This window comes from Vipera ursinii (genome assembly GCF_947247035.1).
Source record: "Vipera ursinii genome assembly, chromosome: 2".
In the NCBI taxonomy this organism is placed as follows: Eukaryota; Metazoa; Chordata; class Lepidosauria; order Squamata; family Viperidae; genus Vipera; species Vipera ursinii.
In genome coordinates, this window is record NC_139513.1 from 11,464,478 (window position 1) to 11,489,178 (window position 24,701).

The 24,701-nt window shown below is 48.5% G+C and overlaps 1 protein-coding gene across 3 annotated transcripts in view; it reads left to right on the forward strand.

The window, feature by feature from the left end:
* The window catches only part of LOC310636464 (uncharacterized protein), a 42,431-nt gene extending 24,034 nt beyond the window's left edge, over window positions 1–18,397 (forward strand). For all 3 annotated transcript variants that reach the window (XM_083356322.1, XM_083356324.1, XM_083356323.1), the window contains exons 8-12: window positions 7,133–9,289; window positions 10,616–10,684; window positions 12,857–12,927; window positions 14,622–14,703; window positions 17,290–18,397. In XM_083356322.1, the coding sequence (XP_083212448.1) occupies window positions 7,133–9,289; window positions 10,616–10,684; window positions 12,857–12,927; window positions 14,622–14,666 (2,342 nt within the window). In that variant the 3' untranslated portion in view covers window positions 14,667–14,703; window positions 17,290–18,397. The remainder of the gene's footprint in view (window positions 1–7,132; window positions 9,290–10,615; window positions 10,685–12,856; window positions 12,928–14,621; window positions 14,704–17,289) is intronic.
* Window positions 18,398–24,701: the final 6,304 nt, after the last annotated feature.

Here is a 24,701-nt window from a genome sequence, read left to right on the forward strand (position 1 = left end):
AAATGAAGGCACATATACATGTCCCAGGATAATGCTGCAGGATTTGTGCTAGAATCCCATCTTCAGGGAACTTCTCACTAGCAGAGTGTGTGCTGTTGTGTGTGTGGTATTTACAGTGCCTGGCTTTTTAGATAGATAGATAGATAGATAGATAGATAGATAGATAGATAGATAGATAGATAGATAGATAGATAGATTGATTGATTTATATACCGTCCTTTTCCCGAGGGACTCAGGGCAGTTTACAGGGCACATTAAAACAGTACAATATATACAGGTTAAAATTAAATTAAATTTAATAGCCCCCAAATAATTAAAAATTAAAACCTTAACCCAAAACCCTCAGTCCAGGCCGGCAAGCTCGAATAGCCAAGTTTTTAGATGTTGATTGGGATGTATTGGTGGCTGGCTTTTAAGTCATTGGCTGTCCTTTGCTTGTGCTGCCCAGCCCTCCCCTTCTAAAGTACTTGATAGGCCGGTGGTAAATCAGTACTCCTGTTGTAAGTCACTTCCCTGGCTGTTTTTCTGCCGGCTCGTCCAGCAATCTTTGTAGCTGCAAAATTGAATGTGTGCTTTTCCTTCTCACGTATTCATCTGGTTAACAAAAACACTGATATACGTTGGCGGAGCTGGAAGTAGAGAAATTGAAATTTTGGTCATTTTTTTCTTTTTAAATGCAGCCTGAAATGAACTTCAGCCACTGGATACAAAGTCGTATTTCAACAGAAATCAATTTCTTAGTCCCCCCAAAAATGCTGCAAGGATAAGGCATTCTCAATCTTTTGTGGTCTGCACTTCCCACCTGTAGAGAAAACCAGTTGACATCTTGGTGCAAACTCAGAGGATTGAATTTGATGTGTGTGGAAGTACTGCAAAACCTCTGAGAGGAGGAGCAGGAAAAAAGGCTTTATGTAGAAACATTATATTGCATTTCCCCATCATTGTGGTCCCCGTCCCCCTCCTCCTTTTGACCTTCTATCCGTGAAATGCAAATTTTATGGAGACTGACGAAGAGTGACCCCTAAATTTGTTGCCTCAAATACTCAGTCACCCCAAGCGTGCATAGAGCTGAAGACCTATTCCCTGAATTTGGGAAAGAAAACACTTTTTCCCTCCTGAAAATAAGAATCGCCAAGTAATTTAGGCAAAGCCCCCCCCTCCCCCCAAAAAAGACATTTATTCGGGGAAGATTAGATTAGATTAAATAACCTTTATTGTCATTTTTTTACTGTGGGCACAATGGCACACATTAAACAATGAAATTTAGTTGTTTGCTCTCAAAGTACACATACAGAACACACATTTAAACATACTGTAGTGTATACAACATACGAAAGGGACGTGGTGGCTCAGTGGGTTGGGACGCTGAGCTTGTCGATCAGAAGGTCGGCAGTTTGGTGGGTCGAATCCCGAGTGCTGCGTAACAGAGTGAGCGTCTGTTGACTCGTCCTAGTTTCTGCCAACCTAGCAGTTCGAAAGTATGTAAAAATGCAAGTAGAAAAATGGGGACCACTACGGTGGGAAGGTAACAGCGTTCCGTGCGCCTTTGGCGTCTAGTCATGCCGGCCACATGACCACGGAGATGTCCTCGGACAAGCGCTGGCTCTTCGGCTTTGAAACGGAGATGAGCACCGGCCCCTAGAGTCGGAAACGACTAGCACACACGTGCGGGGGAACCTTTACCTTTACCTTTATACAACATATGTATAGAACTACGCCCTTACATATACGTAACGTACAAATATTAAATCAGTCTCCATATTGAATACACAACAGAAGGAGGAAGCGTTAGAGTTTACAAGGTTAATACTGTATGGCACAAAACTGTGACTGAATCTGGATGTTCTGCATCGGATACCACGAAGCCTCCTCCTCCCGGAAGGCAACAAGGAAAACATGTCGTGAAGAGGACGTGTAGCGTCCCAGTTTAAGTCTTTTTATAGGGTACACAAACAAATGCTACTTATATTCAGTATATGAGATACATCAGTAAGTAACTGATCAGACAATAAAATACGCTGACTGCATGTGATGTTTGAACAATAGAAACCATTAATTCTGAAGGGGTTTTAGCTTTTAATATTGTTTTAATTGCTGGTCTTAATTAATTTAACCGATTTTAATTTTATACTATTTTTATATTGTATTTTATGCTGCCCTGTAAACCGCCCTGAGTCCTTCGGGAATAGGGCGGTATAAAAAATTTAATTAAATAAAATAAATAAATAAATTCTAGGTAACATTCCACAAGTGACAAGTTTATGAGTTACCTTACTTTTTCCCAGCTAGGGTTAATATCTTTCTTGAAAGTTACAAGTGTATCGTTTACAAGGACTTTCAGAATATTCTTTGTATAGCGTGAAGTTCTCGCATACAAAGAAGGAATCGCCTCACTTTAAAAGAAAAAGACGAATTCTTATAGAGAAGAGGCCCAGAGGTATTAATGTCACCTTTTAAAATGCTAAGAACGAAGGCTAAAATTTGAGGCAACAATTTCCCCCATTTGGTTCTTAAATTAAGTATAATTTTCTGAACCCCTATTATATTTAGCAAGCAAGCATGTATGTATGTAGCATTTGAAATGATGGCCAAATCTGTCTCCAGGTTCTGTCTTGGTTTACCTTTTTTCCAATAAGCAACCGAGTCTGAAGATCGTTTAAAAGCTATTTATTTTAAAGTACTCTGATAAAGAGGGGTCTCCCTATGAAAAGGGAGGACCCAGATTGTTGGGGGCAATTAAGCTGACTTTGTAATAATGCCGCTTGGGGGTGTGTGTGAAAGCCCTAATAAGCAGGCATATACATAGAATGAAGGCTACTGCTAAGCTTGTAAGCCGCCCTGAGTCTTCGGAGAAAGGGCGGGATATAAATGGAATTAAAATAAAAAATTAAAAAATAAAATGGCTTACCTTTCCTTTTAGAGTTAGCCCTACAAAGAACTTCAAAGTAAAAGTTGATTGGTTTACAAATAATCATCAGTTGAGTTAAAGCATCAAGTGATATGGGAGCCATAACAAAGAGCTTTGTATTCTGAATAAAAATAATAATAATAATAATAAAAAAAACGTTTGCAAGCGGAAAACGTCAAACAGATTAGGAGTAAAATATATTGTCAACGCTTTCCTACATTTGAACGCTTGCTTTGTTCGTGGAGGCTTGGGAACAGCTGAAAATGAAAATTATCTCCAATGTATGGAGTCCTCATTTCTGAAACGGGAGGGTTTTCTTGAAGGTTAAGGCAAATTATTAGCAGTACGTTTCCAAAAAAAAAAAAAAGAAATTTAAAATACAGGAAAACTTTCGTTAGTTAACCCAGTGCAATAGTACCACAAAAGCCACATTTCAAGTACAGGTAATCCTCGACTTAACAACCACAACTACGTTGCTAAGGGAAACGTTTGTTCAGTGAGTTTAGCCCCATTTTTACAACCTGTCTTGCCACAGTTGTTAAGTAAATCACTGCAGTTGATAAGTTAGTAACCAGGCAGTTAGTTAACTGAATCTGGCTTCCCCATTGACTTTGCTTGTTAAAAGGTTGCAAAAGGGGATCACGTGATCCCCCGCCCTGCATGCTGCAACGGTCGTAAGTAGGAACTAGTTGGCCAAGCATCTGGATTTTGACCACACGGTCATGGGGATGCTACAGAGGCGGTAACCGTGAAAAACGGGCGTAAGTCATTTTTTTCCCCCAGTGCCGTTGTAACTCTGAACAGGTCATTAAATGAACTGTTGTAAGTCAAGGACTGCCTGTATTACAAAGTTCATCCTACGTGGCCCTCAAAAACTGTATAGAATCTGGGCGTTGTGAAGCAGGTTTTAAAAAAGCTGTTGCATATTGGGGGGAAAAGGTTAGCACAGGGGTAGGCAACCTTGGTTCTTTTATTCTGGGCTTTTCAACCAGTGGTACGGGCACCACCTGTGGTACATTGGCACCTAGCAGGTGGTACGCGACCATCCAAGAAAAGTGGTAGCAGGGGAGGGGAATGTGGCAGCACCGCACAAGCCTGAGCGAGAGACGGCTGGACTGCAGGGCTGTCAGGGCTCAGCGGAAGCGCCAGGATCAGCGCCAGGCTCCAACTGGAGCTCGGCGCTGATCCTGGCGCTTCCGCTGAGCCCAGAAGAAGCTCCGATCAACTGGAATGTTGCAGCATCTCCAGGGTCTTCTGATTTACATTCGGATGCTCGGCAACTGATCGGAGGGTGCCTCCGATCAAAGAATGTCGATTGGTGGCCCCCAGGGGGAGGGCGTTCTCTGTGGGCGCGCCAGACCTGTGGAACCGCTTGCCGGTTGAGCTCCGGATGGCCCCCGACCTTCGCTCCTTCCGGCGCGATCTAAAAACACATTTATTTGAGCAATCTGACCTGGTCTGATGGGTTAGGGTTGGGGTTTTAATACGTTTTTAATTATTGTTTTAAATTTGGGCATTATATTTAATCGTTTTTTAACCTGCTGCAACCACCCAGCAAAATAAAAAACAAACATCCCCCACCACCCACCCCCACTGCCAATCCTCACAACAATGAAAACCTCAGATAGGAGGACGAGCACCGCTGGGTGGGCAGGCAGGTGTCTTGCTCGGCTGTGCCTTGGGGGGGCACTTTTTTCAGCGCCATTGAAACTTTGAACAGTCACTAAGTGAACTGTTGTAAGTCGAGGACTACCTGTGCTTCATCACTTTTTTCCTTTTTTTTTTTTTTTGGTCCTCAAGTTTTTGACACCTTGCTAGGCGACTGGTGGGTACTCGGATGTTGCCATATCCTAAAAGTGGTACAATGGGTGAAAAGGTTGAAAAGCCCTGCTTTTATTGACTGGTGGACTTCAACTCCCAGAATTCCTGAGCCAGCATGCTGGCTCAGGAACTCTGGGAGTTGAAGTCCACCAGTCATTTAAAAAACAAAAAGCCAAAATTGCATCCCCCTGGGTTAGCCTCTGCCTTGAAAGTTGCATTCATGGACTTTCAGAATAGGCTCCCTGTGGGATAGTTGCTGAAAAAGCAAGCCAATAAATGGCGAAAAGCAAAAGCATACTTTCTCAAAGTTAAAAAGAGCCCCAGACTGCCACGTTAAACGTGCTCTCGTCAATATACTAATTATATATTGACTAATATACTAATAACGAAGCCAAAAACTCCAGGTCACACTGAGAGAGAAGAGGACCCAGACTGTTGTGTGAACAGCATTAATAGCACCTTTTCAAGACGCTAATAACGAACCCTAAAAAAAAATATTGGAGGCGACGATTTCAAAAGTTCTAGCCGCTGCAGTGCTCCTGCCATCGTGCGCCCTTATGCGGGGGGTGGGGGGCGGCAATGCCCCCCACCCACCCACCCATCCCTGCAGGCCTCGGCCTCATCTCAAGCCGGCCACTTAGCCATGCAAGAGCGCCTGAAGCTGGTCAGCCGAAGCCACTGGCACGTAGAGGCCGTTGCCCGCTTGCTGTAGCCCGAGGCCTGCTTCCCATCCAGCCACTCGAGAAACTTTAATAATAATAAAGTTGGGAGGGACCTTGGAGGTCATCTAGTCCAACCCCCTGCTCAGGCAGGAAACCCTATACCATTTTGGACAAATGGCTTGCAGGACTCGGCCTGCTCCTCACTGAGCTTTGGGGCCCAGCAGCGTCCAGGATATTTGTTTGCACCCACAGGGCTCCTGATGCGCTGGGAGGCTTGAGCTTCCCTGCAGAGGCTTCCCACCTCATGGCAACCACACGCTATTCTGCAAGCCAGGCTGTAGGGCAGGGGTCTTCAAACTCGGCCCTTTTATGACTCGTGGACTTCAACTCCCAGAATTCCTCAGCCAGCATGCCTGGCTGAGGAATTCTGGGAGTTGAAGTCCACGAGTCATAAAAGGGCCGAGTTTGAAGACCCTTGCTGTAGGGGGGCTTCTGTTTCATAAGGAGCCTTCTTGGCTGGCGGAATAGGAAGTAGGCCTCTTGGCCTACAAGCCATAACTGCCCCCCCCCACTCCTTGCCGGTTGCTTTTGGTGACTGGCTTTAGGCCAGCTTGCGTGGCTAAGTGGCTGGCTTGGGAGCAGGCTTGAGGCCTAGGGAATCTCAAGGGACCAAGGGTAGGCTTTGGGAGGTCGTTGGGTGTCTGGTTATTTTTATTTATTTATTTATTTATTTAATTTTATTTATGTACCGCCCTTCTCCCGAAGGACTCAGGGCGGTGAACAGGGCAGATGTATAAAATACAAAAAATAACAAAAGTTAAAAGGAATTAAAACATAATGGATGTAGGCCTCGGCCTACAGGCTTTAACTGCCTCGAAGTATCGGTCGCTTCCGCTGACCGGCTTTGGCTTGGAAGCAGGCCAAGGTTTGGGGGAGACCTAGCACAGGCCTGGACCTGCCTGCCCCAGGCATATCCCACCCCTGAGATACCCAGGGGGAAATACTGGGGCAGGCAGGCTTGGGCCTCTGCTAGGCCTCCAAGGGCCTTCTTCTATTGGTTCCTTTGCTGGATGGAAATTGTATTGGCATCCATCTTTTCCCCACCACCACCACTTCCTTCCAGCAAATTCCTGACTAGCGTATAGGTTTTGGAGTGCTCTGTTGCAATTGAGAGCTGCAAATTCTCTTTTAATGGTATTATCTATATTTCAGGTACTGCTTTTTCCAGACCGCAAGTTACTGCTGCTAACTTTTAGCCCGCAACTTCAGCTTTTGAACTTAATGGTTCAAATTGCAGTGGATGAACCTCTTGCTGTTTAGGCTTTAAAGCAAAAAAAATAATGTTGCTGATAATTATTAGTAAATGCCAAGGCTCTATTAAGGCATTATTGTAATTATTAATTATTGTATCTATTGTTTTAATTCTTTTTAAAATTTTCTATTTTATGTTTTTAATTTTTATTGTTGTGCGCCGCCCTGAGTCCTTAGGGAAAAGGGCGGCATATAAATTTAATAAAATAATAATAATAATAATAATAATAATAATAATAATAATAATAATAATAATAATAATAATAATAATTTTAAAATGTCTTTCTTTTATCATAAGTTGACCCTCTCCAGCTATAATATAATAATAATAATAATAATAATAACAATAACAATAATTTTAAAATGTCTTTCTTTTATCATAAGTTGACCCTTTCCAGCTCTGGTGATAATCGCTTATTTAATTCCGCAGGTGACCAACAAGAACAAGAGAAGGAAGAGCAAGAGTGCCAACTGGAAGAAATGGTGGAAGTGGATCCCGGGAGGATTTCCTTCGAAGTGGTGGAAGAGAGTTGTACAGTACAAGAGGAGTCTCCGGCAAGCGAGGAGCCCTATAGTTGCTCCAAGTGTGGGGAAACTTTCACCGATAAATCATTGCTCCTTGAACACCGAAGATCACATCCGGGAGAGCGGCGATACGGATGCTCCATGTGCGAGAAGAGATTCAACAAGAAAGCTTGTCTTCTCGCACATGAGCGATCCCACACAGGGGACAAGCCTTACCAGTGTTCAGACTGTGGCAAGGCCTTCGGGCAGGAATCGTCTCTGATTACGCACCAGAGGACCCATACTGGAGAGAAACCCTATGAATGTGTGGAGTGTGGGAAGAGCTACCCCTGGAAAACGTCTCTGGCGGTTCATCAGAAGATTCACGCTGGCGAGACGTACTCGTGCCCCGTGTGTGAGAAAACCTTCAATCAGAAATCTCTGCTTCGGATACACAAGAGAATCCACACGGCGGAAAAACTGTACAAATGCTCAGACTGTGACCAGAGCTTCACCCTTGAAAAATACCTGAATGCACACAGGGTGAGGGCTCACACCCGGGAGCGACCTCACGCCTGCTCGCACTGCGACAAAACCTTCATCTTTAAATATTCCCTCATTGAACACGAGCGCATGCACACGGATGAGAGGCCTTACGAATGCTCTGACTGTGGCAAACGCTACAATGGCAAAGCTGCCCTGGTGGTCCACAAAAATACACACGGCGGACAGAAATCCTACCTGTGTCCCGAATGCGGCAAAAGCTTCAAAACCAAGTGTGCCTTGACGGGCCATGAGAAAAGCCACAAAGGAGAGAAACCCCACAAATGTTCGCACTGTGACAAAAGCTTCTTCTGGAAACACCGCCTTATTCTGCACGAGAGAATTCACACAGGGGAGATGCCCTATCAGTGCTCGGAATGTGGCGAGAGCTTCCGTTACAGAAACAATCTGACCAAGCACAAAAGGAACGCGCACGAGAGAACGCGGGTGGTTGGAGAGAGGATCTACCAGTGCTCCATTTGTGGCAAAAGTTTCCGCTGGAGACGGAGTTTCATCTTGCACGAGAGGGCCCACGTGGGAGACAAACCCTTCAAATGCACCGAATGTGGGAAGAGCTTCATGAGCCGCGTGTCCCTCATTGTTCACAAGAGGATCCACACCGGGGAGAGGCCATACAAGTGCCCTGAATGTGGGAAAAGCTTCATCAAGAAGCAGGCTCTCAGTAAACACAAGACGGTCCACACGGGCGAGAGGCGCTATTTGTGCAATGTCTGCGGAAGAAGGTTCTCCAATAAAGGTAATCTGATCAGGCACACCAAGATCCACACGGGAGAGAAGCCCTACAGCTGCCCCATCTGTGGGAAAGGCTTTATACAGAAAGTGTGCCTTATCGAACACGAACCGACCCACAGCAAGGACAAACCCTTCATCTGCTCCGACTGCGGGAAGAAGTTCAAGCGGAAAAGAGGCTTCCTTCTGCACTTGCGAATGCACCGAGGGGAGGCCTTGCAAGAGTCCACCAAGAAGAGCATCAACGGCGGAGATCCCTCCACGGTAGACGGCAAGACCCCGGCGAAGGAGAGGTGCCATCCGTGCCTGGAATGTGGGAAAAGTTTCCACTCCAGGTGTCACCTCATTATGCATCAGAGGACCCACACGGGCGAGAAGCCGTATCAGTGCCCAGAGTGTGGGAAAAGCTTCAGCCAGCAGTCGTCCCTCAACACACACCAGCGAGTCCACACGGGCGAGAAGCCCTCCCTGTGTACGGAGTGCGGGAAAAGTTTTCACAACAAAAGCAATCTGGCCCGGCACCAGCGAATCCACACGGGCGAAAAACCCTTTGCCTGCCCGGAGTGCGGGAAGAGCTTCATTCAGAAAGCCTCTCTGGAGGCTCACAAAGCCACCCACAGCAAGGAGAATCCCTTCTCCTGCGCCGACTGCGGCAAGACCTTCAAGCTGAAAATGTCGCTCCTCACCCACCAGAGGACTCACACGGGGGAGAAGCCCTACGCCTGTTCCCAGTGCGAGAAAAGGTTTATCCGACGCTCTCAGCTGCGCAGGCACGAAAAGGCGCACGCAGGTGAGAGACGGATGGGAGCAAGAGTGAGCGCAGCTTCCCTCTGTCTGTTGGGGAAGGTAGACACGGAGAGGCATTCACCTGTTAAATTTTTATCCCACCTTTATTGCTTTATAAGTAACTCAAGGCAGCGAACGTAACCTAGTATTCCTTCCTCTTATTTTCCCTAGGCCCTAAGGCAATGATGGCGAACCTTTTAGAGACCGAATGCCCAAACTGCAACCGAAAACCCATTTCTGTATCGTCGGGTGCCGGGTGGGCGTGGCTGCAGTGGTAACAGCAGACTGGGTGGGACTAAAAAGTTCAATTAATTCCAACTTTGCGAGATCTTTGTTTTTTCCCGCGAGAAGTTGAAATTGATTGATTGAACCTTTTTTTTTTTTTTTGCACACGGCGGCGGAGGCCTAAAGCGAAAAGGTTTTATAAAACCCAGCCGAAGGCCTGGGACTGGGGCGACAGTGCGCGTGCCCACAGTGAGGGCTCTGTGTGCCACCTGTGGCGTGCGTCATAGGTTCGCCACCACGGACCTAAGGTTACACACTTCAGCTTTTGAGAGGACTGTTGTCCCCCATTCAGGCAGCTTCCCAATGTCCCTTGCCGTATCCAACTTCCGGGGGAAAGGCTGCTGCCTTCAGCTCTAGCTTTTGAATTTCCTGGAGGCAAGAGTGTTCTTGAGAAAAGGATTGTGGCAGTGGTGGCAAACCTATGGCAGGCGTGCCAGAGGTGGCACTCTGAGCCGTCTCTGTTGGCACGCCCACCACTGCAAGTCCATCAGGCTGCCACCGCCGCCCGGAGCAGGAGACCCGCTCAGCGCAAAGGAGGCAAAGCAGCCAATTAGCAAGCTCAAGTAGAGATGGTAGAGCAGAGTTCACCAACCATTGTCGATTGGCGGACTGGAAGAAAAGGGAGGGAGAAGCATTTTACATGTGTGTGTGCGCGTGTGGGGCTGTGAGCATGCACGCATTGCAGATGGGGTGGGGCTAGTGCCGGCGTGATACTCACTAGCCCTGCCCTGTTCTTGCGTGGTGCAGCGCCTAGTATCAGCGCCTTGCAGCATGGTGGCCCATTTTTGCACCCCTGGTTTTTCCGTGCCAGAGGCGGCATTCAGAGGTGCCTCCCTTGCCCCCCGCCGAGGGCACCTTAATGCTGATGCGCCTCTGGCACTTTGCAATAAATAAGTGGGTTTTAGGTTGCGGTTTGGGCACTCGGTCTCTAAAAGGTTCGCCATCACTGGATTATGGGGAGAGGTCAAAACTTTTGGGGATAATCTGAACGGAGTGGGGGGAGGAGGCTTGTGGGCCCTCCGGTCTGAACTTTTATTCCTTGCAGAAAATCCAGAGATAGACCCTCCTCAAGAGCTGAAGATCTTCGCTGAAGAAGAGCCCGCCACCTCTTTAGGTAATCGGTTTTACAATTTCTCATTCTCCTCTTACTCATTGCCCATGTTTCCCCTTCCGTCGTGTACGGCTGAGCAGTCTGGTAGTCCAAAAGCATTGCCATCTGTGAAGCGATAGCCTTTAAGACGTACGCGCGTGTGTGTGTCCTTTAACGTGTCCATATAGAACCTCTCATGAACGAAGGCAAATGCATTTGTCCCAGGATAACGTTGCAGGGTCCAACGTGAGTCGGTCACCAGGACCAGAGGTTTAGTCTTCCAAGCGTTTGGACTCATGCTGGAGCCCGTCCTCAAGGAACATCTCTCTCTCTCTCCTGAATGTTTGTACCGGGCTGTTCCGTGCATTGTATTTATGTGGTGCCTGGTTGTGTGGCTTTTAGTTGTCAGCTGGGATGTCGATGGCCGGCTATTAAGTCCTTGATCGTTGTTACCTTGTGCTGGCTGCCAATGCCGTAAAGCTTCTTTTCCTTCCCCAATCTGGCACCTTTCAAATATGTTGGGCCTCGGACCCCTTGAACTCCCATTCCAGCAGAAGAGACACTGTTGTGATTCAGTGTCAGCCTGTGTTCCCAACAGCTGAGTATGAGGAATCTGAGGAGGAGGAGGAGGGGTTTGGAGAGCCTTCGGAGGGAGGCTCTGATGCACTGCAGGACTCTCAGCCTGGCCCCTCCAGTCGTGTTCCTCATGAAGCTCAGCTGTGTGAGGAGGAGGTGTCGGACTAGAAGGAGAAGGCAATCCAGCAGAGCAGAGCAGAGAAAGTCAATGAGGCAACTCAGTGAGAGGAGGAGAAGGCAGTGAGAAGCCACGCCTTGGGACAGATAATAAAAGGGGAAGGTGTGGGCTGTGCTGGTTGCCAAAGGCAACCGTTCGGAGACATTCAAAGAGAATCCTGGTCTGTTCTTGCTAATCTGTTTGACTCTTGTTTGATGTTTTGAATCATTTATGGAAGAAAATATTCTGCTGCTTTTTTGGGTTGGGTTTTTTCCCCAGCCTATTGGATTTGTCAAAAGGCAAAAGGGGTTGTCCCTGTAACACAAACAGGGCTGGTCGTAGGCTGGAACAGAACAGACACAGCCATCGTGTGTGTGTGGAAGACTCTACCTTCCGTGTCTTCCATGCCGGGAAGAAGAGCCCGTTCAAATCTGTGCCGCGCAGGTTGCCTTCTGTGGAAAGTAGTTTGCCCTGTTTCTGGGTCTAAAGATGTTCTTTTGTGTCCTCATGAATCGCAGAGCACAATAGCTAGCAAACCTCAGTTATGAACAGCTGAAGGCTCTTAAGTCAGGGCTTTTCAACCTTTTCACCCATTGTACCACTTTTAGGATACTGCAACATCCGAGTACCACCAGTCGCCTAGCAAGGTATCAAAAACTTGAGGACCAAAAAAAAAAAAAAGGAAAAAAGTGATGAAGTACAGGTAGTCCTTGAATTACAACAGTTCACTTAGTGACTGTTCAAAGTTACAATGGCACTGAAAAAGTGCTCCCCAAGCCACAGCCGAGCAAGACACCTGCCTGCCCACCCAGCGGCGCTCGTCCTCCTGTCCGAGGTTTTCACTGTTGTGGGGATTGGCAGTGGGGGATGTTTGGTTTTTATTTTGCTGGGTGGCTGCAGCAGGTTTTGGTCACTTCACATGACCCTGGGACACTGTGACCGCCATAAATATGAATCAGTTGCCAAGCATCTGAATGTAAATCACAAGACTCTGGGGATGCTGCAACATTCCAGCTGATCGGCACTTCTTCTGGGCTCAGCAGAAGCGCCAGGACCAGGGCCGAGCTCCAGCTGGAGACTGGCGCTGATCCTGCCGCTTCTGCTGAGCCCTGACAGCCCTGCAGCTCCAGCCGTCTCTCGCTCAGGCTTGTGAGGTGCTGCCACCGGTTCAGCTAATTCCCCTCTCCCGCTACCACTTCTCTAGGATCGTCACGTACCACCTGCCAGGTGCCAATGTACCACAGGTGGTGCCCGTACCACTGGTTGAAAAGCCCTGCTCTAAGTCAGTGTTTCCCAGACTTGGCCATGGGAGCATCAACTTACAGAACTGAATTCTGGGAGTTGGAAGTCCACGTGTCTTCAAAGAGCCAAGTTTGAGAAGTGCTGCTGCCAAGTATTGTAATTATTGCTTTAGGGCTTTTCATCTTTTAACCAATCCATTTCTTCTCTTCCCACCCATCCAGAACTGCTGGTTGAAACGGCTGAACCTACAGAACTTACTGAACTTTCTATGGAAGCTATAAGCACTGCCGTGGTAAGAAGCAAACCGGGATATGTGTGTTTGTGTGTGTGTGTGTGTGTGTGTAAGGGGTGGGGGAGTGAATCCAGCAAAACACGAGGATCAGCTCAGAGTTCACATGGAAATCACCAATGGGCCCAATCGTTCAACCCTGAAGCAGTCCTTATTAGAGGTGGCCTTTATGTGGCAATGTTGTGATTCAGCGTCAGCCTGTGGTACCAGCAGCTGATGATTCTGAAGAGGAGGAGGGGGGGGTTGGAGAGCTTTTGGTGTCAGAGGGAGGCTCTGATGCACTGCAGGACTCTCAGCCTGGCCCCTCCTGTCATGTTCCTCATCAGGCTCAGCTGTGTGAGCACGAGGGATTGGACATAGATGATTCACAGCTGGATCTATACAGGGACACTAGGAGCAGGAGGCAATCCAGCAGAGCAGAACAGAGAAAGGCAATGAGGCAACTCGGTGAGAGGAGGAGAAGCCAATGAGAAGCCACGCCTTGGTACTGCTGATAAAAGGGGAAGGTGTGGGAGGTGCTGGTTGCTGAAGGCAACCGTTTGAAGATCTTCTGCTAGAGTCCTGGTCTGTTATTCCTGTTTAACTCTTGTTTGAACTTTTGGTTTAACTCTTGTTTGAACTTTTGATTTCTTTGTAAATAAATTTGGTTCGGTTTTTCCAGCCTGTTGACTATAAAAAGGGGTTGTCCCTGACATTCAAACAGGGCCGGTCGTAGACTGGAACAGAACAGGCGATTGCCTTCCTTTAACGACGGTGCAAAGTCATGGTAGACTTAGACCTTGACTTATGACTGCAATGGAGCCTGCCCGTCATTCTCATAAGTCGTGACGATTGTAAAATGGTTACGACCTGTTTTGCGGCGGTCGTTCCAATGAATGCCGCGGTCATTAAAGGGAAATGACGCTTCGCTACGCGCCTGGTTTTGCCGGGGAAAAAATGAAAGTAAACGCGTTGTAAAACATAGTCGCGTGACTTACAGGACGCACAAAGAACCGTAAAGGCAGCCTGGTTGCTGAGTGCCCACCGGTCAGAAATGACAGGGCAGGGGGCGGGGAACCTGGGCTCTTTTATGACTCGTGGACTTGGTGGAGCAGTGGGCTAATGCCTCCTTAAGTAACACCAGCTGCCTGCAATTAGTGCAGGTTCGAGTCCCACCAGGCTCAAGGTTGACTCAGCCTCCCATCCTTCCGAGGTAGGTAAAATGAGGACCCAGATGGTTGGGGGCAATTAAGCTGACTTTGTAATAATGCCGCTTGGGGGTGTGTGTGTGTGTGAAAGCCCTAATAAGCAGGCATATACATAGAATGAAGGCTACTGCTAAGCTTGTAAGCCGCCCTGCGTCTTCGGAGAAGGACGGGATATAAATGGAATTTTAAAAAAAAAACTCCCAGCATTCCTGAGCCAGCCATGCGTGGCTTATGACTTACGACTCCTTTGGTTCGTTCTGGCTACCAGCTTCGTGGCTTGAATACAAGGGTCGGATGAGTTTCTGGAAGCCCTGGGGATCCATGGCTGTTAGTCTTGGTGGCTGGGTGGCTGCTTCTGAAGGCCCTCTGCTGAGAGACTGGTGGGCTTCTTTGGGAGAACAGACGGCTGAAGATCAGCCAGACTTTTTATTTTTATTTTTCCCTGCTGAAATTAAAGCTCCTTTCTTTCACCATCAACAGAAATCTTACTCTCATTTTTTACTCTTTCAGATAAGTGTGGATGGCAACTTATTTCTTGTGCAGACTACTGTATAGAGGCCGGATTGTCCACACCGAGACACTTCAAGTTTGGGTATGTTCCTTATTTTTTATTTTTTATTTTTTATTTTTTTTGGATTCTCCCAAGATCCCAGTCGCTCCCAAGGTGCTTTTTACAGGAGGCAACCGGACTTTTCTTCTTTTGCTTTGAAGAGGTTTCGCTTCCCACCCAAGAAGCTTCTTCAAGTTCTGACTGGGCGGTGGGGGAATGGAAGGATTTATACTCCTCGCGGACAGCCGGTCATTTGCAGTCTTTTTAGAGCAGACATGTCAAACACAAGGCCCCGGGGGCCGGATCCGGCCCGCGAAGTGGTTTCATGTGGCCCACGAAGCCATCCTGGAAACAGTGAGGGAACGGCCTCCACTGCCTTGACCCTGGCCCAGAGACCCCCACATCTGTCCCACTCCTGCCCAGGCCCCCACAGGCACCCTTGATGCAAATGATGTAGAGCTGGCCGTGCCCACCCAGTAGGCCACACGCACTCTAGCCACGCTCACCCAGTAGGCCACGCCCACCCTGGCCATACCCACCCGGCCCCTTGAGGGCAACCGCAATGCTGATGCGGCCCTCAATGAAATTGAGTTTGACACCCCTGTTTTAGAGAGTCAAGCTGAGGCCACTTGGAGGTTTATCTGTGTGTTCAGAGACACCCGAGTGGTGCAAACGGGTGTGGAGCCTTCTTGGAACTGTTGAAAGGACTGTGTTATAGTTACTGGAGATAGATGAGGTTGTAGCCCACTCCCACTGTTCAGTTTTGACCTAGAGGGGGTCTTTGGCTCCTTTTTCAAAGCAGCGGTCCTCTCTGTCCAAAATGTGGAGACTTTGCTGTCTTCGAAAGAGCGGCCTTTTTTTCTTTGAAGTGCAGATAGATGCCTTCAAAAAAGATAACTGGGTGGCTGAGAATCTCCACAGACATTTAGCTGGGACCCCGGTGTTGTGATTCAGGGTCAGCCTGTGGGTTCGGCAGTTGGGCCGGACGACTCAGAGGAGGAGGGGGGTGTTGAAGAGCTTGCTGAGGGGGTTGAAGATCTTGCTGATGAGAGCCCTCAGCCAGGCCCCTCCCACTTGGTCACCACGGAGACCCAGCTGTGTGAGCCTGACAGCGTGGATGAAGATGACCCACAGCTGGCCCTGTTCAAGGACGCCCGACGCAGGAGGCAGTCAATTAGGAATAAACAGAGGAAGGCAATGGGGCTTCTCGGAAGGAGGCAGAGAGAAGCCACGCCCTGAACTCTATATAAGGGGAATGTGTGGGGAGGGCTGGTTTGCTGAAGGCAACCGCTCGGATAGTTCAGGTTTCTTAAAGCTCCGGTTTCTTGGTTTGCCTTGTTCCGTTTGTTTTTGTAGCAATAAATTTGGCAAGCGTAATTCCAGCCTCTTGCCTTCTTGTAAAAGGGGTTGTCCCTGCCTTTTCTGCAGGGCCGGTAGCAGGTTGGTACAGAACACCCGGTCATTGTTCTCTCAAGAGAAATACCGGCGACAGAAATCATTTGTAAAGGAATCACCAAGCACACTCACACCAACAGTGTCAGGGCAAGCCATTGGTATAAAAACCTGAGAGCAGATCCCATTCTCTTGTAGCACTGATGATGTTACTAAATTGGGTGATAAAATGTCTGCGAGCTCAGGGAGCGCCAAGGACCCCATAAAAATGATATTTACAAGAATTCCCAAGTTTCAACCCCTCTATATTTCAGCCCATGGCTGGATCGTCTGAACAGCCAGCGTCTTCTAAGAGGCATTTCAACTACTTTTGAGTTTTCCTTTTTTTTTTAATTAAAGAGTTTTACAAAAACAAAATTTTACAATATATCCCAAAATCCCTCCCACCCCAAACCCACCCACTTCCCCCCCCCCACTTCCCCGAGCTAAATACAGGATTATAGTTACAATAATCATATTCTAAATAAAAATTATGCATAATATACAATTAACCAAATCCATAATGTGCTTTAACTCCCCTTTAACCTAACTACAAACAACGTACCAATAACAATATCCCACTAAAATCTACTCATAAGCTAAATGGAACTTTTTAGTCCCATATTTGTTCTGAATATAATTTATCCATCTCCTCCAAACTGAAATATATCTTTCCTGTGAATGATCTTTCAAATAAGCAGAAATCTTAGACATTTCTGCAAGGTTCGAAACTTTAAACACCCATTCTTCTATAGTGGGCAAACTATCCTTCTTCCAATATTGTCCCACCAGCGCCAAGGACCCCATAAAAATGATATTTACAAGAATTCCCAAGTTTCAACCCCTCTATATTTCAGCCCATGGCTGGATCGTCTGAACAGCCAGCGTCTTCTAAGAGACATTTCAACTACTTTCGAGTTTTCCCGTTCATCGGATAATTCTGCCTCCGTGGCTCGGTGAAGCACGCTGGCTGAGCAGGACTATTAATAGCATATAGCCAGTCCTGATTTTAAATCCTTTCCTAACTTTTACAAGCTCTTTTTAAGAAAGCGTCAGCCACCTTTTCCTCTCTCCAGCTGCTAGCCAGGTTGGTGTGAAGGTAACAAGGGAGGAGAAGGCTGGGTCTGTTGTTGCTATGGGGTTTCTGAGAACCGATGAATCAGAAAATTAAACGTGATTTTTAATTTTTTTCCCTAGGAATTGCAATCAAAGATAAATCAGGCACAAAACGAAAGCTTTTCAGAATGTTCATCTTCCTGCTACGCACCAAACTCTGAGCGGTTGTGAATCGTACAGTTTAAAAAAATAAAAAGTAAAATCAATCGAGCCCTTAAAATGGGACCATACCTAACACTTTCAATCTGCCTTTCTCAACTTGGTACCCTCAAAAGCTTCAGAAACATCTTTTGAAAACACCTGACCTAGAAACCACGTGGACAAGATTTGGGGCCGAAAGAGAAGATATATTTATAATTTAGAATATAGCTAGTGGATCTAGGCCATCACAATTCTTAAGCCTTAATTGCGCTTTTTATGACTGTGAGGATAAATTATGGGGGGGAGGGGGGAAGAGGGGGGCTGCAATCTTGTGCACCTTAGAAAGGCCAAGGTATTTAAATGTAGTATATGTATGTAATATATATTCGTATGTGCCATCTGCACCCTAAAAAAAAGGACAGCAGGGCAGTGGCAGTTTTTGTGGAAGGTTCCGGAAGTGGCAGGTCACCACCAAGAAGACCCTGCCTGGTGGAAACGGCAATGAAGGCGGGCCTGCTTTCCTGGGTGAGCAGCAGTTCCCAAATAATTCATCAGAAAACTAACCTTATCTGTTTCTATCAGAGGTTTTTCCACCTTGGCTACTTTAAGATACGTGGACTTCAACTCCCAGCATGCTGGCTGGGGAATTCTGGGAGGTGAAGTCCAGAGTCTTAAAATTGCCAAGGTTGAAACAATGAAGACACACACACACACACCCGTTGTCCCACCTCCCCCACCCAATTCTTTGCGACTGAATGTGGCCGGTTGTGCCCCAGAGGGGCCTTTCCCATTCTGGTGATCTGCAGATGTTGAGTGAGTCGAAGTCCCAAACATCTGGAGGACAGCAGCTGGGGCAAGGTGGCCGGGTGTGTGTGTGTGTGTGGGGAGGGTGTCTCCCGACTCTCATTGGGCTGACCTGCTTAACTCCTGCTTTGCCTTCCGGCTCTTCATTAATCCTGGGTGCTGCTCTAAATGCTTCTAATTATTTTTGTATCTCAGAAAGAGAAATATTTTGGACTGCAGAGTAAATAAAATTACGTTCTATATATATATATAGTGGCCAATGTTGTGTGTGTATGTTGCCACAAGGTGGCTTTCTAGCATTAACTAAATGGAATCGTCCTGAATCGTCTTTCTAATCAAGTGTGATGTGGGTTAGGTTGGGTTTCCAGCCTCATAATCTCTCGCTGGCTGTCTGGATTTGAGGGGAGTTGGGAACCTCAGTTAGAAGAAGCACAGCAGTATTATACAGGCATTTCTGTTCTATTCTGTTCTGTTCTATATTCTATTCTATTCATTGCCAGGGGGTGAGGAATCATGCTGATGACACCTATACATCTCTAAAAGGTAAAGGTTCCCCCGCACATGCGTGCTAGTCGTTTCCAACTCTAGGGGCCAGTGCTCATCTCCGTTTCAAAGCCGAAGAGCCAGCACTTGTCCGAGGACGTCTCCGTGGTCCTGTGGCCGGCATGACTAGACGCCAAAGGCGCACGGAACGCTGTTACTTTCCCACCGTAGTGGTCCCTAATTTTCTACTTGCATTTTTACGTGCTTTTGAACTGCTAGGTTGGCAGAAGCTGGGACATGTAATTCTGTTATGCGGCACTCGGGATTCAACCTGCCAAACTGCCGACCCCGCGTCCCTTCTTATACATCTCTACTACTCAGGAATTAAGCCACTAATTCTGGGCTCAATTCACTAGGGGTAGAGATGTACCCCTAGTGCAGACATGTCAAACACAAGGCCTGGGGGCCGGATCCAGCCCGCAAAGTGGTTTCATGTGGCCCACAAAGCCATCCTGGAAACAGTGAGGGAACGGCCCCCACTGCCTTGGCCCTGGCCCAGAGACCCTCCTTTTGCCAGAGACCCTCAGATCTGTCCCACTCCTGCCCAGGCCCCCATAGGCACCCTTGATGCGAACGATGTAGAGCTGGCCACGCCCACCCAGTAGGCCATACACACTCTAGCAACGCCCACCCAGTAAGCTATGCCCACCCTGGCCATTACCTACCCGGCCCCCTGAGGGCAACCGCAATGCTGATGCGGCCCTCAATGAAATTGAGTTTGACACCCCTGCCCTAGTGAATTATGAAGTTCCTCTCTACCCCCTTAATTCACTAGGGGGTACTTCAACTCCCAGAATACCCTGAAGAATCTTAAAATTGCCAAATTTGGAGACTCCTTGAATGAAGCAATGCCACGACTTTTATCCCAAGCCTGGAAGCTACGAGAGTCTGGATGGGGCACCATCTGTAGTGGGTGGGATTGCCCCAGATTGCAGGCTGACTCTGCTGTCTAGATTCCCAACCGCCCCAGGAATTAAATCAGCTCCTGCAAAGAAATCGCACTAACGGCAATTCCCGTGAGAAAGAGTCAGCCGCCTCCAGAAGAAACGAGGTTGGAGAGAGCGGCTCTCCATAACTTGGAAGATACAAAGGATGGCAATGTTGGAGCACGAAAAGTCCATCCCGTAGTTATGCAACCTCTTACTGACAAGCCAATATTCCCAGTTTCCTCCTCTTCTTTGACCTCAGGTCCGACCGTCCTTTTTCAACCTCCACTGGAGACCCAGCAGCAGCAGCAGCTTTCATCTTTCCAAGTGACCCTGGTTGGCACCAGGAATGACGGAGAGCTCCAAAATGAGATGACCGTGTTAGGACCCAGATTGTTGGGGGCAATTAAGCTGACTTTGTAATAATGCCGCTTGGGTGTGTGTGTGAAAGCCCTAATAAGCAGGCATATACATAGAATGAAGGCTACTGCTAAGCTTGTAAGCCGCCCTGAGTCTTCGGAGAAGGGCGGGATATAAATGGAATTAAAATAAAATAAAATAAAAAAATAAAAATGCCATTTCCTCCACCCACCCGCCGAAAGAAAGGAAAAATGTTAGGAAAACTTCACGGATGCTCATCATTAGGCTGCCCAGCGCAGAGAAGGGCAAAATACTCCCTTTTTTGTAAGATCTAAAAGGGCGACCTTTTTTTTCCTCCAGGATTGGGGCAAACTTGAAAAAAGCTGGGGTTAGGACGCTGAGCTTGTGGATCAGAAGGTCGGCAGTTTGGCGGGTCGAATCCCGAGTGCCGCATAGCAGAGTGAGCGCCTGTTACTCGTCCCAGCTTCTGCCCACCTAGCAGTTTGAAAGCACGTAAAAATGCAAGTAGAAAAATAGGGACCACTACGGTGGGAAGGTAACAGCGTTCCGTGCGCCTTTGGCGTCTAGTCATGCCGGCCACATGACCACGGAGACGTCCTCGGACAAGCGCTGGCTCTTCGGCTTTGAACCGGAGATGAGCACCGGCCCCTAGAGTCGGAAACGACTAGCCCGCGTGTGCGGGGGAACCTTTACCTTTACCTTTAAAAGGGCGACCTTTTTTTTTCTCCAGGATTGGGGCAAACCTGAAAAAAAAGCTGGGTCTGCTTCCAGGGGCGGAGGGGCTACATTGGCACCCCCCCCGGCTCCCTTTGAAGCAGCTTTTGGAGGCTGGAGGCAAGAGCGTGGCGCACCCACGCTAAGCTATCCGCCCCTCCGTGTGTACTTGAAAAGGGCTTCGGTTTAATTTATTTATTTTATTTATTTAGATTTATATACCGCCCTTTCCCGAAGGACTCAGGGCGGTTTACAGGGCATTTAAAAGACAGTCAATACAAACGTTAAAACAAATTAAAAGAGATTAAATAGAACCCTGAGAAAATTAAAACCCAGTTAAAATTAAAATTTAAAATATTCTCAGCCTGGGCCAGAGAGCTCGAAGAGCCAGGTCTTCAGGTCCCGGCGGAATGAACGGAGGTTGGGGGTAGTCCTAAGCTCCGCAGGCAGCTGGTTCCACAGGGCAGGTGCACCCACTGAGAAGGCCCTACCCCTGGGTGTTACCCGCCGGCAGTCTTTAACCTGCGGCACCCTGAGGAGACCCTCCCTGTGGGAGCGCACTGGACGAAGGGAACTTGATGCTGGCAGCAGGTGTTCCCTTAATTGATCCGAAGAGGCTGAAAATCAGCCAGATTCATACAGGCGGTGTTGAGCACGGATCTAACGTTTCTGCTGACGGCCTTGGAGGGAGCATAGGTGGCTATGTCATCATCGCCCATACAGGCCTCCAAGGACATGGAAAGTTCCTTCGGGGGAGGGGAAGCACCTCATGTCCCTGAGGTAACGCTCAATGTCCTTGCAAGACCTCCAAGCCAGTCCTGACTCCTGTTCAAGCGCCCGCAGTGATCCTGGCACAAGCGGTTAGAGAAATGGGTTTGCCCTTGCTTTCTTCAGAGGAGTGTGTGATTGTGTGTGTGTGTGTGTGTGTGTGTGTGTGTGTGTGTGTGAGAGAGAGAGAGAGAGAGAGAGAGAGAGACTGCTGGGCCAAAGCAATCCAGCTGGCTGTGTGCCTGAGGCAGAACTAGAACTCAGGATCCCCCGTTTCTGGACTGATGCCTTAAACCACTACAGCACACCAAGCTGGCTCAGGTGTAGAGTGACATGAACTGAGAATCCTGCCCCCCCCTCCTATTCACAGGCGCTTCCCCCTGCCTCCCCCCCCCCATCTGATATTTCCACTGAGCTTCCCAATCCGCAGGCAGGTTTTGGCCTTTGTCCCTGCTTAAAGAGGGATAAGAAAAAGGGAGGGGTTTATTGAGCTCCTCCTCCTTCCATCCTCTTCCTCCCTTTTCCCCTTCTCTTCCTCCTTCGTTCCTCTTCCCTTTCTCCTCCCTTCCTCCTTCCTTCCTCTCTTCCCTTTCTCCTCCTCCTTCCTTCCTCTTCTCCTCCCTTCCTCATTCCTTCCTTTCCCCCTTCTCCTCCTTCCTCTTTCCCTTCTCCCTTCTTCCTCTCCTCCCTCTTCCCCTCCTCCTTCCTTCCTTCTCTTCCTCTCTTTTCCCCTTCTCCTCCTCCTTCCTTCCTCTTCCCCTTCTCCTCCCTTCCTCATTCTTTCCTCTCCTCTTCCCTTTCTCCTCCTCCTTCCTTCCTCTTCTCCTTCCTTCCTCTTTCCCTTCTTCCTTCTTCCTCTCCTCCTTCCTTCCTTCTCCTCCTCCTCCCTTCCTTCCTTTTCCCCTTCTCCTTCTCCTCCGTTCTTCTTCTCGCCTTCCTCTTCCCCACTTCCTTCCTACCTTCCTTCCTTCCTCTCTCCCCTCCTCTCCTTACATTATACAAGCCTCTTATTATCTTATTATTGAAGTTTATCGAGCAGACACTGAAAGCCAGAGTTTTGCGAACGATCCAGCCAAAGAACTTGCAAGCAAGAAATGTACAATTCAAAGCTACCTTTCTCCTTGCGGGGGATATAATTTTTTAAATTGTTTTTAACTTTTGTATTTTTGTTTCGAATCACCCTGTAATCCGCCCTGAGTCCTTCGGGAAAGGGCGGTATATAAATGTAATAAAGTAAATAAATAAATAAACCAGGGGCCGAAGAAGCCAGAAAAAACGGTCCGCGATCCGTCCCGAACGCCCCAGACGGGAACGTTCCTTCCGCTTCGCCTCATTTGCCTGAAAAAAGGCGCCCCCCCCTAGGCTTAGAGCAGGGGTAGGCCACCTCGGCTCTTTTATGACTCGTGGACTTCAACTCCCAGAATTCCTGAGCCAGCATGGCTCAGCTTGGAAACCTCTCCCTTTCCCCTCAGCATGGCTGGCTCAGGAATTCTGGGAGTTGAAGTCCACGAGTCATAAAGCGGCCTAGGCCAGGGGTAGGCAACCTTGGCTCTTTTATGACTCGTGGACTTCAACTCCCAGAATTCCTGAGCCAGCATGGCTCAGCTTGGAAACCTCTCCCTTTCCCCTCAGCGTGGCCGGCTCGGGAATTCTGGGAGTTGAAGTCCACAAGTCATAAAGCGCCCTAGGCCAGGGGTAGGCAACCTTGGCTCTTTTATGACTCATGGACTTCAACTCCCAGAATTCCTGAGCCAGGACAGCTCAGCTTGGAAACTCACTTTCCCCTCAGCGTGGCTGGCTCAGGAATTCTGGGAGTTGAAGTCCACGAGTCATAAAGCGGCCTAGGCTGGGGTTAGGCCACCTCGGCTGTTTTATGACTCGTGGACTTCAACTCCCAGAATTCCTCAGCCAGCATGGCTCAGCTTGGAAACCTCTCCCTTTCCCCTCAGCGTGGCTGGCTCAGGAATTCTGGGAGTTGAAGTCCACCAGCCATAAAAGAGCCGAGGTTGCCTACCCCCCTTTTCCTAGGCTTTAGAGTAGACTCACTGCGCGGGGAGGGAGAAGGGGAGGGGCCAATCTTGGGTTCTTCCCCCGCTGGCCAATGTGCGGGAGGGAATTTAATAGTCAAGGGGCGTGGCTGCTCAGAGAAGACACCGCCCCGCCCCTGAAGCCTGGCTGGCTCAGGAATTCTGGGAGTTGAAGTCCACGAGTCATAAAGCGGCCTAGGCCAGGGGTAGGCCACCTTGGCTCTTTTATGACACGTGGACTTCAACTCCCAGAATTCCTGAGCCAGCATGGCTCAGCTTGGAAACCTCTCCCTTTCCCCTCAGCGTGGCCGGCTCAGGAATTCTGGGAGTTGAAGTCCATGAGTCATAAAGCGGCCTAGGCCAGGGGTAGGCCACCTTGGCTCTTTTATGACACGTGGACTTCAACTCCCAGAATTCCTGAGCCAGCACGGCTCAGCTTGGAAACCTCTCCCTTTCCCCTCAGCGTGGCCGGCTCGGGAATTCTGGGAGTTGAAGTCCACGAGTCATAAAGCGGCCTAGAGCAGGGGTAGGCCACCTTGGCTCTTTTATGACTCTTGGACTTCAACTCCCAGAATTCCTGAGCCAGCACGTCTCAGCTTGGAAACCTCTCCCTTTCCCCTCAGCATGGCTGGCTCAGGAATTCTGGGAGTTGAAGTCCACAAGTCATAAAGAAGCCTAGAGCAGGGGTAGGCCACCTCGGCTCTTTTATGACTTGTGGACTTCAACTCCCAGAATTCCTGAGCCAGCACGGCTCAGCTTGGAAACTCACTTTCCCCTCAGCGTGGCTGACTCAGGAATTCTGGGAGTTGAAGTCCACCAGTCATAAAGCGGCCTAGGCCGGGGTTAGGCCACCTCGGCTCTTTTATGACTCGTGGACTTCAACTCCCAGAATTCCTGAGCCAGCACGGCTCAGCTTGGAAACCTCTCCCTTTTCCCTCAGCGTGGCTGGCTCAGGAATTCTGGGAGTTGAAGTCCACAAGTCATCAAAGAGCCGAGGTTGCCTACCCCCTTTTCCTAGGCTTTAGACTCATTGCGCGGGGAGGGGCCAATCTTGGGTTCTTCCCCCGCTGGCCAATGTGCGGGAGGGAATTTAATAGTCAAGGGGCGTGGCTGCTCGGAGGAGCCACCGCCCCGCCCCTGAAGCCCCGCCCCTCCCATTCGGCCGCTGAAATCACCTGTATATATTATA